The sequence below is a fragment of the Rhynchophorus ferrugineus genome, unplaced genomic scaffold (assembly GCF_030347505.1).
Source record: "Rhynchophorus ferrugineus isolate W39M unplaced genomic scaffold, kcgeb_rfMv2 rfM7, whole genome shotgun sequence".
NCBI lineage: Eukaryota > Metazoa > Arthropoda > Insecta > Coleoptera > Curculionidae > Rhynchophorus > Rhynchophorus ferrugineus.
This window is the reverse complement of record NW_027472586.1, coordinates 3,120,040-3,131,941: the sequence shown is the minus strand read 5'-3', so window position 1 is coordinate 3,131,941 and position 11,902 is coordinate 3,120,040. Positions and strand designations below refer to the sequence as shown.

General features: G+C 43.6%; 1 protein-coding gene across 11 annotated transcripts in view; it reads right to left on the bottom strand.

Moving 5' to 3' along the window:
- dpy (fibrillin-like protein dumpy) overlaps positions 1 to 11,902 on the bottom strand; it is a 254,407-nt gene that overhangs the window by 94,576 nt on the left and 147,929 nt on the right. For 8 of the 11 annotated variants that reach the window (XM_076409337.1, XM_076409339.1, XM_076409338.1 and 5 more), the window contains 8 exons: positions 11,564 to 11,857; positions 8,477 to 11,500; positions 7,320 to 7,473; positions 5,648 to 7,257; positions 4,350 to 5,193; positions 4,116 to 4,291; positions 3,135 to 4,058; positions 1,364 to 1,501 (listed from right to left, as the gene is read on the bottom strand). The exons of the other annotated variants lie outside the window; for them this stretch is intronic. In XM_076409337.1, the coding sequence (XP_076265452.1) occupies positions 1,364 to 1,501; positions 3,135 to 4,058; positions 4,116 to 4,291; positions 4,350 to 5,193; positions 5,648 to 7,257; positions 7,320 to 7,473; positions 8,477 to 11,500; positions 11,564 to 11,857 (7,164 nt within the window). The remainder of the gene's footprint in view (positions 1 to 1,363; positions 1,502 to 3,134; positions 4,059 to 4,115; positions 4,292 to 4,349; positions 5,194 to 5,647; positions 7,258 to 7,319; positions 7,474 to 8,476; positions 11,501 to 11,563; positions 11,858 to 11,902) is intronic. 11 annotated transcript variants of the gene reach the window in all.

The following is an 11,902-nucleotide window of genomic DNA, read 5'->3' as shown; positions in this document are numbered from 1 at the left end:
ACTTTGCGTTTCATTTCCAAGGTACAACAGCTTTACTAAAACAACTTTTCTTACTTTCAAATCAGATTTTAATGATTTTCCTTTAAATAAATTGTTGAGCTGTCATGATGGTGTTTTTTTGCATCGATACGTAGCAATCTATGACAAGTATCATCAAGCCTGATGAAAAATAAATTGAGAATAGAAGAAAATATCCAGTATTACGCGCCTGTATGGAAAAGATCACCAACTGAATGGATAACAGTTTATTACATCACTGGACCAACTAAATGATGAAATAATTAAAAATGTATCCTTGAATGCTAAATAAGTAAGTGGTGCTTCGCCAAGAAGATGATCATATAAATAAAAATTGGTTCTTGTGGTTACAGGCTGTTGGAAGACCTTAACGTAACTATGGAAATTGATTTGGATCAAATGTAAAAGAATTAGAGCGAAGCAAAAAAGAAAATAGGGACTATTTAGATAAATAAGGTTGAATTTTGCCTAAAATTTATTGTTTTACTACCAGTTCTTCATTTTTAAGGTCTTAACACAAATTCTGTTCGTGATTTTTTAACGGATGAGGAACAGCATTTCTTTATTTATTGGGAAAATGTCCTTGAAACATTTATTATGGCTTTTCAGAATCTTTAATATATTTTACTTAGTGTGCCTTTTAAACTGATTATTGTTACTTGAAATATTTTTAAATAGTTATTCGCTTCAGACTGATCGATTAAAGATGGTACTTTGCTACAGATGTACTTGGTCCTTATATATTATACACCTTACACGTATTATACACCATATATGCGAGTAATGCAAATAGAATAATAAAATATATAACGAGTCGGATATATAAATGAAAAATTAGCTAAAATGATTCAAGTAACTAGGAAGCAATATTGTTTTGAATTGAAATATCTTAGATACATAATATAATAGTGTAATTGAAATTTTTTGAGCTATATCCAAATTAATTATGAAGAAATCTTTTTAAGAATGCGGAATATCACTAAACAATTCACAAAATTATTCGTTCAAAATAAGGAACAGTTTTTTATTTTTCCAATAACTAATCTATATACACGGAGATTAAAAGCGGGTTTACTTTTATTGATTATTCCATTTTTTGTTTTGGTTTTGTGTTATGACAGGAGTTACGAGACATTGTCAGAAATTCAGCAAGAGTTGTCTGTTCTTGGTACGATAACAATTCAGCTGTGTTGCAATGTAAATCGTTCATATATATGTCTCCGATATAAATATTATTATTGTCACAATTTTAATAAGAAGCCTGTATGTACTGTATACAACAACAATATGTGTAAGCAATTGTATTTACTCTGGATAATATTCGTAACTCTACTTAGTGGCTTACCCTTACGGCATTCTTTTTCGGGCTGACCTGAATAACCTGGTCGGCAACGGCATACAAAGAATGCCTGCTCCCTGATGCACTCAGCGTTCTTACCACATCCTTCTGTTCTACAATCTAAAGCACTACGATCTAACGAACCTACAAATATAATTGAATTAATGATGGAGGGGTTAAATATGTATCATTATAGAAGACCAGGAAAGAAGATATATATATATATATATATATATATATTTTGTGATGTGATGAAAAATTATATTAGATATTTCAATAGAATATTCCTCTATTGTGAGTGAATGCTCTTTTTATTTGATTTTAAAGATCTATTTGATCATTTTCCTAGGAAAATGTATGAAGAATATGAATTTTGACAGATAAAGTGTAGATTCCAATATATCTTGTAAACTTTAACTTTTATAGTCATATATTGATATTGATATTAAGGGTTTATTTTAAATATTTCTCTAGACAACTGGACGAATAATATGAACTGTGAGATATAGAGAGAAGAAGAGGACCTAACACTAGAAATATTATAGAAATTATTTCAAAAGTCCATTATTGGACTGGCAGAGTCTATATCTAAAAGTGGGCTTGTGGACATGGCATTGTGGAAAAAGGATTACCGTTATTTTGATAGAAGACGATAAATTCTGACTATTTCTTTAATCGTTTGCTTTATTTGTGTTAGTTTTTGGCTGTAGAGTTTAATAGTTTGGCCAGGTCTGGCTGAGCAGTTCCACACCAGTGCCATCAAACATATTTTGCATCAATGCATACTTCGCAGGTATTTTTGAAGATTTGCTAGGTTTGAATTACGATATTATTCATGTGATATAACTGTAGTCAATTTTTATTTAATCTTAGTAGTGTTTCACAAGTGGCAACTCTGATAATCACTGTCAATCCATCTGGAACCCAACTTATTTTGGTATCCGGGCTATATATACGGCTTAAAACTATTTATAGTCGGTGTTTACTTCAATAACAATGTAACAAAATAAAATATGCCGGTTAGTATCGACACTCTTGAGAATTTGATCTATTTTTTAACGATTCTTTTCATTTTTGGAAGTTTGGTACAATAACTTCGAAATCATTAGAAAATAGCCACGGTCAAGTTAATACAACTCAAGCTTATTGTTTGCTTTCTCATATAGTTTTTACATAATGACTTCTGGAAATCCCTCAACCTATTTGAGATTATCAAAATAGTTGTATCAATCATGTTGCAGATGTATTTAAATAGATGCCAATATAGGCTTCATTCCAATAAAATCGTGTAGGAGTCTATATTTTTCATGACACTGTATATTGGCTATAATCATATGATACCTAGTTGAGCATTGTCACACAAATGATTGCAAAAAATAACATAATTATCGAATAAAATCTATATTGTTTTCTTGCCTGTTATAGTTTGAAAGACCGGTTGTTGGTATATGGAAAATAATTCAATAAAAACGCAATACAAACAATAGGAGAAATTTTTCTTTCTTGAATAACTTCTGACGTATAGACATAGTGGTTTATATCAAATATTAACAATTTTTATTATTTTATATTTAATAAACGAGGAAGATAATATGATATATATGGAAATCCATGATGTTTCTTTTTATAGTTATATATATATATATATAACAGCTGGTAAACTTTCATCCTATTTTATATTGTTCAAATGCTTTTATATGTTGCTGTATATTTGAGGAAAGAAGTAAATAAAGAAGAAGATATATATTTGCAGTCAAATAATCGCTGATGTACTTACATTCAATTGTAGGGTCTCCTGCTGGTTTATTTGACGGACAAACACATTGAGGTTTGCCTCCGAGGACTTTGCAGACGGCTCCCACTCCGCAACGTGTCTTTTTACATAAGTTAACGACTGCGGAGTCACATTCGCAACCTCTGTAAGCGTCGCCGACGCAACCACGAGAACAAGAGCATTCGTAGCTGTCGTTGGGTGAGTTCTTGCATTTAGCGTTTTGTCCGCAAGGGTTCTTGAGGCAAGGATCAGTACCGCCTTGTTTGCACTCGATTTGAGCGTTTCCGATGTATCCGGGTGGACATGAACAGAACGCCTTTCTATCGACGATCTTGCATTGCGCGTTGGTACCGCAAGCAGATTGTTCCAGACATGGATTGACACAGATACCGTTGGAGTCGCATTTCTTGTTTAGCTCACACTCGTCATCTTGCTTGCATTTATACGGTGAGCAAAGGGTATCTGGACTGCCTTGATATCCGTCAGGACACAAGCATAGTTTTCGGTGGTCAGCCACACGACATATAGCGTTCTGGCCGCAAGCATTTCTTTGTTTACACAGGTTCTGACATTTTCCCTTCTGGCATGATTCGGAACTGGAACAATCGTTGTCGGACAAGCAGCCAGGGACGCAAACACCTCTGGAGCATATCTGGCCTTGAGCGCAACCCAGCTTGGCAGAGCATTTGTTCCTGCACTGGCTGTTGGAGCAGGTCTCGCCGCAAGAACAGTCTTTGTTGGAATGACATTTTTTCGTGCAATATCCGGCTCCGTCGCATTCGCAGTGATCGTTACATTTAACCGTCGCTTGGGTACAGGATACCAGAGGATCTCCGAAGAAATTAGCCGGACAGCTGCACTGTGCCAGGTGATTTCGAACGGTACAGTCAGCGCAAAGACCACAAGTAGCGAATTCCTTACAGGGATCTGGAAATAATGTCGATATAAACCAAGAGAAATTAGAGGTTAAAGAAGAACAAATACCTTGGCATTTGTTGTTGATGCACGCTTGATTTTCCTGACAGACTGAGTCATTCCTACACCCGATGATACACAGTCGGTTTTCGCAGATCTGGTTTTGTCCGCAGAAGCCGTCAGAGTTGCATATCTTCTGACAGTTACCCTTAATACAGCGCTCATCTTGCAAACAGTTCTTATCTCTAAAAAATAATGATGTTTTCATACGAATCAACGCTAAAATCGAGTCAATCTACTTACGTTCGACAATTCATCCGGCATATAGCATCCAAACAGGTCTGATTCCTGCCACAGTCTGTGGTTCTCGAGCAAGATATCTGCTCGTGTTTGCAGAATTCCAATGGATCTCCTGTTAATGGCGCCGGACACTGACATATCTTTTTGTGGTCAACTACGCTGCATTCCGCGTTAGTTCCGCAGGCTGTCGGTGAAGCACAAGGGTTCACGCATTTGTTGTTCATGCAGGATTGGTTGGACGGGCATCCACTGCTTGATCTGCAGCCGAGGACGCACTTGATACCCTCGCAAATTTCTCCGTTTCTACAGTCGTCGTCTTTCCTGCAGATCGGCTTGCAGACCCCGTTCTCGCAGCGTTCGTTATTGAGGCATCCGCTGTCTGACGAACAGATGCTTCTGCAGAAGTCGTTCTTGCAGATATGGTTGGTGGAACAGTCGCTGTTTTGATTGCAAGGTTCAGCGGGGGTCCTGACGCAGGCGATTTTAGCAGATGGGTTCGGTACCAGACCTTTGGGGCAGGAACAGATCGCTCTGTGGTTGGAAACGGAGCAGTGGGCATTGGGTCCGCATGGGTTTTTGCTACAGGGATCGCTGCATTTGTTGTCCAGGCAAAATTCACTGCTGCCACAGTCATCGTCACTGTGACAACCAAAAGTGCACATGTGTCTGACGCAGATATGACCCAAAAAGCAATCGTTGTCGACGCGGCAGGTCAGCATGCAGTCGCCTTTCAGACATTTTTCGTTAAAGGCACAGTCATTGTCTGCCTTGCATAAAGCTACGCAGTTGTTTTCCTTGCACGTGAAGTTAGGGGCACAGTCTGATTTGACGGAACATGCTTGAGGCACTGTAAAATAATTTAAAAAATATGTTATTAAATCGAACTTATTTATCGAATTATTTTAGTTTCTTATACATATTCCCTTCTACATTCACATAAAATATTAATTGAACTGAACATTAGTGAATAGAATGTATTTGTGAAATAATAAAATCTACAAAATATTTGGAATATTCAGTTCAGTTTATAAACAAACACCACTCATTATTTCACTATGCTCAGTCAGAATTCTATTCAGCTTCATCTACTTTTGTATCTTATCCAGGAAAAAAAATGACTTTATAATCATCTTCAAGTAGATTAAGTAAGGTTCAATTAAATTGAATATTTCAATACAAGTCAACACTATTTAGTAACTTGTTTTTGTTCTTTAAAATTGTGTTTTTGGGAATACAGTAATGTACTACCTTGATAAAAAAAACGGTAGAATATAGGTAATATGACAAAAATGTATACTTACATCTTATGCATTCCATGTCAGCATTCCCAGTGAATCTTTCCGAACAAGTGCAGACTTTCTGGTGATTTACTGCTTCGCAGCGTGCGTTCATACCGCAGGCTTTGTCGATACTGCAGGGGTTCAAGCATTGTCCTTCAATACATTGCTCGAAGGTCAGACATTCGTGGTCTTCTTTGCAGGGCGGTGTACAAGTGCTTCCGTAGCAGTAGGTGTTAGCTGGACATTCCAGAGTTGTTTTGCATTTGACCAGTTTCGGTTTGCACCCTGTTCTGGTATCGTTGGCATTCCCTTCAAAGCCGTTTCTGCAGCTGCAGTGACCTGTGTGGTCCACGGGTATACATTCAGCGTTCGGTCCGCAGTTGGTAATCTCGCAGGCACTTTTACACTTATTCTTGGTCTTGTCACAAAAAGCGACATTAGGACAGCTGGAGTCCTCGAGACATTCAACTGGCGCTCTGCATCCCTCGTTGTATGGGTCTCCGATTAGATTGGTTGGGCATCGACAACTGAAGGAACCTTTCGAGTTGGAACAGATGGCCTTTGGGCCACAAGGATCATCAGCACAGTAGTCGATCAGGGTACACTCGGTGTTAGAGTCCCCGGTATAGCCGGGTTGACAGTAGCATACCTGTTTGTGATTTTCGACCGAACACAAGGCGTTCTTACCGCAGGGATTGTGAACCAAGCACGCGATCTTGCACATGTTCTCGTCACAGAGTTTCTCGCTGGAGCAGTCGTTGTTCGACTCGCACTCGATCTTCTGACATCCAGTTTTGTCGTTGGTGGGGTCCCCCTTGAACCCTTTCTCGCATACGCATTGGGCTTTGTGATTTTTCGACACACAGTCAGCGTTACGGCCACAGATGACACCCTCACAAGCGTCCACACAATCTGGTTGCCCTAGAGCGTTGGTCAGACATTTCTCTGACTGATTACAATCGATGCTGGCTCTACAGCGCACTTCCTGCTGACAGATGTTGTCCATGCAGTACTGGTGTTCCGGACAGGATGAGTTCGATTTGCAGATTGGCTGACAATAGCCTTGAATGCAGAGTTGGTCGGTGATACAATCTCTTTGACTGGTACATAAGGATGTGCATATTCCGTTGTAACAATTTAATCCCTGGGGACACTGGTTGTTATTGGCACAGTATTGTACCGCCACACATCCGAGATGTGGGTCTCCGGTAGTACCGGGTGAGCAGATACAGGTCGCCAGGTGATTTGTCGCCGCGCATTCAGCGTTTTGCCCACAAACGTTCGACAGAGTACATGGATTGACGCAGAATGAATCGATGCAAGTTTTCTCGTTGGAGCAGTCGTTGTTGTCATTACACTCGATGGGGGTGCAGTTGTGGTCAGCGTCCTCTATTGTTCGTTCCGGACATTTACACGTAGCTTTGTGAGCTACCGGTAAACAGTTGGCGTTACGTCCGCACACCCCTGGTGTCTCACAGGGGTTCTTGCACACTTCATTGTCACAATAAGCGGACGACGGACAGTCTGAATCGGTGACACAATCGCCAGGTTTCTTACAACCAGTTATGAGTGGATCACCAACCAAACCTTCAGCGCAAATACATGAAAAACCTCCATCAGTATCAATACACCTGTAAAAAAAGATAGCAATCAGTTATGTTGCTTATTTTACTTCTGAGGTTTTAGTACTTACTGTGCGGTGGTATGGCAAGGGTTGTTCTCTAGACATTCGTTGATGTTGACGCATTTATCTTCAATTAGATGGTACCCTTCGGAACAGGTGCAAACGGCATCGTGATTTTCCGATGAGCAGGAGCCCTTACCACAATCAACAAAATCGCAAGGATCTGTAACGAAATAATCTTATATTAATCTTTTTAACTTAAAGCTAATACATTTTTGTGTAATATGCTCTGCAAATAAGTAAGAAAATATGCCCTAATTAAGCAACAAGGAATTTTAACAGCAACTGGCAGAGCAAATTTTAAAACGAAAAACGTTTTGTTTTGGAAACGATATTGCAACAATTAATGTTACAAGGGTGGTTCAAATATGATGGAGACAAACTCTGTAGATGACGCGCATGTGTGTTTTGAAGGTCGTGGCTTGAATGTGTAACAGCTGGGTCACTTATGAACAATGTGGCATAGTTTTCGTCGGGGGTGCATGTTTCAAGCGCGTGCTACGACCATGAGTGAACGTTAAGTGCCGGTCGTCGTAGCGCAACGTATTGTCATTCGTTTTTTAGCGCGGGAAGGCGTTAAAAAGATGTATTTTTTTGCGTTTTCGGAATCAGTTCGGTTGTGAGTGCCTGAGTAGGACTGCCGTGTTTAAACGGGCTGAAACATTCAAGGATGGCCGTGAAATTGTCGAGAATGAGCCACATGATCGTCGACCACGAACCAGCATCACACCAGACAACATTCGCCGCGTAGAACAAATAATTTTGGAGGATCGTAGGATGAATGTTCGATGATCATCCACGAACACCGTCAATATCGCAAAATAATGGTGCGGTGAGTTCCTAAAATGTTCAACTTCGAGCAAAAATTTACGCGATTCAAATTTTGTCGTCGATTGCTGACGCGATATGAGGCGAAGGGGACGATTTTTTAACGACAATCTTTACTATAGATAAGATATGGATACACTATAACATTCGCGAAAGCAAGATGCTGTCTAAAGAGTGGAAAAATAACGGGGAAGGGGCGCCAGTCCAAGCGAAGACAACCAGGTCCGCGTATGAGGTTCTGTGTACGGTGTTATGGGACTGACTGAGCGTGCTGTACGTCGATTTTCTGCGCTTTCAACGTACGATTAATGCTGTATACTACTTTAACTTTTTCTTACCTAAACATTTGTTTGAGTGAGCGTTACAGAATCTGGTGGTGGGACAGTCGTCGTTCTCTATACATTCAACCTTGAAGCATCCCAGGTTTTTATCGAAGGGGTTTCCGAGATGACCGGTCGGACATTCGCAGGACATTTTGTGATTATGTACGGCGCAGACGGCATTGATCCCGCATTTGGTGGCGTCGCAAGGATCTCTGCATTTCCCGCGTTTACATGCCAGGTTATCCGGGCAGTTTCTATCTGATCTGCAGGAGCCTGGACCGCTGCAACCTAAGCTGGTATAAGGATCGCCAACCATACCCTCCGGGCAGACGCAGGTGTACGATCCGAGTTGGTTTTTGCAGATGGCCTCGCGATGGCATGGATGTGCCTCGCATTCATCGATATCAACGCATCCTTGTGAAGTTTCCTTGAACCCGGCGTTGCATTTACATTTCCCTTTGATGCAGGACTGGGAGTTGGTACAGTCGGAGTCGCTGGCGCAACCGTGTTGACACACCTCGTCTTTGCAAATCTCTCCTGCCAAGCAGTTTCCGTCGCTAAAGCAGACTTTGAGACATCCTCGTTCTGTACATCTTTCACCTATCGCGCACTGGCTGTTACCCTCGCAGGAGAGGAGGCAGTGTTCGTTGAAGCATTTGTGATGGGAGGGGCATCTTTGACGGGCCTCGCACAGTATGGGGATTCGAGTACAACCCTGTTGTGGAGTGGGATTTCCCTCGAAGCCCGATGGACATTTACAGATGGATTTGTGGTTCTTGCTGGAACATTCCGCGTTAGGGCCGCAGGTGTCTTTGTTTTTGCAGGGGTCCTGACACTGGTTGTTGATGCAGGCCTGTTCGGAGAGGCAGTTCTTGTCGCTGCGACATCCGATGGTGCACATTCCTCCGAGACAGGCTTGGTTGCTGAGACACTGACTGTGGTCGGCACAGGCGGTGGCACATTTCCTGTCCAGGCAGACCTCGCCCTCGGAGCAATCGGTGGTATTGCGGCAAACCGGCCGGCATTGTCCTTTGTGACAAACTTGGTTACCGCACTCCAAGTCGGAAGTGCAGGAGGTCACCGCTCGAAGACAGCCGTCTTGGGCGCCGGTATCGGCGGTCTTGTATCCGAACGGACACCCGCAGATGGCCTTGCGGTCGATTATGTTGCAGATGGCGTTGGGTCCGCAGGATTTTAAGGTACATGGGTTGGTGCAGTTGCCCTGGTAACAGACGGCGTTCTCGGGACAGTCCGAGTCTCCTTGGGGACAGTTTCCTTCTTGCCTGCATCCGCTGACGCGTGGATCGCCGATGGTACCTTTGGGACACGCGCAGTTATAGCCGTTGGGGTTCGGCTCGCAGAGAGCGGTGCTGTGACACGGGTTCGATTTGCAGGCGTTCACCACGGCGCATTCCACTTCGGCGATGGGGTTCGGCGAGTAACCCGGTGGACATTGGCAGGTGGCCTTGTGGTCGACTCCTATGCATACCGCGTTGTTTCCGCAGGATTCTTCATCGCATACGTCGAGGCAGGTGTGGGTCATTCGATTGCAGAGCTGGTTAGGAGGACAGTCGATGTTATAAACGCACGGAACCGACTCACATCCGACGGTGGGGTTGTTGGGGTCACCGATATACGAACCGGGGGGACACTGACACTTGGCGACGTGGTTGTTGACCAAGCAGATGGCGTTTGGTCCGCACTTGACTAGATCGCAAGCCGATAAGCATACACGTCTCTGTTCCTTGGGATCCATCCGGCAGGTATCCTGCTCGGAACACTGAGCGTCGGAGGTACACTGGTCTTGTTTGACGGGCTGACACCCGCTTCTATCGTTGGGGTTACCGGAGAAACCCTCGAAACACTGACACTGTCCTCTATGAGCCTCCGCTATACATGCGGAGTTGTTCGGACAGGTGAATTGGGCGCACACCGAGACGCATTTCAGGATACCCAGAGCGTCCGGTTGGCAGGAGGCGATGGGATCGCACTCCTGGTCTCGTTGGCATTCGGGAATGGACGGTTTCTCGCAGGCGGACGTTACGGGGTTCCACAGGTATTGGTCTTTGCAGGCGCAGGTCGGGTGACCGCCTACGTCCAGCTTGCAGGTCTCGTAAGGCCCGCAGGCCACCATCTCGCAGGGGCTGATACATTTCTGGATACCGTGGCTGTCAACGGCGCAGATCGTTCCGAATTTACAGTCGCCGTCTTCAAGGCATTCTCGGGTACTGACCCGTTCTTCCGCTTGACAACCCGTGGTTAAATCATCGGGGTTTCCTTTATAACCCGGTGCACATATACAAGTCGTTCGGTGTTTGTCGGTTACGCAGAGGGCATTGGGACCACACTGAGCCTTACTGCACGCATCCACGCATTTTCTCACGCCCTTTCCGAGTTGGAAACAGATCTCTTCGTTGGTACAATCAAGATCGCTGGTGCACTGGCTCTCTATTCGACAGCCGTCGACGATATCATCAGCATCACCGATAAATCCCGGGAAACAGGCACATTTACCGTTGTTGCAGCTAGCTTTAGGACCACAGTGGATGTTATAACACAGATCTCGACACTCTCCTCTCTGACACGTATATCCGGCAGGACATAGGAGGGTCTCGCTGCACTGACAGTTCTGGGGTTCCCGACATATTCCCCCTTGGACTTGGGTGCACATGATGAACGGATTACCGGCGTATCCTTCCTTGCAGCGACAGTCGTAACTTCCTATGGTGTTAATGCAGACGGCGCTGTCGCCACAAACGTTGTTCTTACACTCGTCAATATCTTTACACTCGATGAAAGCATTTCCGGTGTAGCCCCGCCTGCAGGAGCAATCGAAGCCGTTGAAGGTCTCGGTACAATCGGCGTTGGCACCGCATGACGTCACAGTGCACCCCTTGCGTTCTTGTACCTTCATCCTCTCGCACAACTCGTATGGATTGCCCGAGGTTCCCATATCGCACACGCATTCGTTGGTTATCAGTCCGTAGACGCAGTGAGCGTTCCTGCCGCAAGATGGCTCGCAGACCGGACCGATTTTAGCTGTAATAATTGACAAATTTAGTTTACTTCGAAAAGGGAGCGTTAGAATTAAGTGCTACTTACGAGGCATACAAATCACGTCGGGATTGCCGAGAAGATTGAAGTCGCATGCACATTTGTTGGTGCTTCGGTCACAGTGAGCTCCGATACCGCATATCACGCCTTGGCAGCGTTGTTTGCAGCGGCCGCTGATGCATACTTTTGGTTCTTCGCATGGGTTTTTGGCTGAGCAAACGTCGGTGGTACATAGTCCTCCTGGGAAGGGATTTCCTATCAGTCCTTCGGCACAGCGACATGTAGGTCCGCTTGTTGTTACAATGCATTGAGCCCCAGGGGCACAATCAAGTTGATCGCAAGCTGTAAAAAGAATAGACATAATGAGCATGATCAAGATTTAGACTA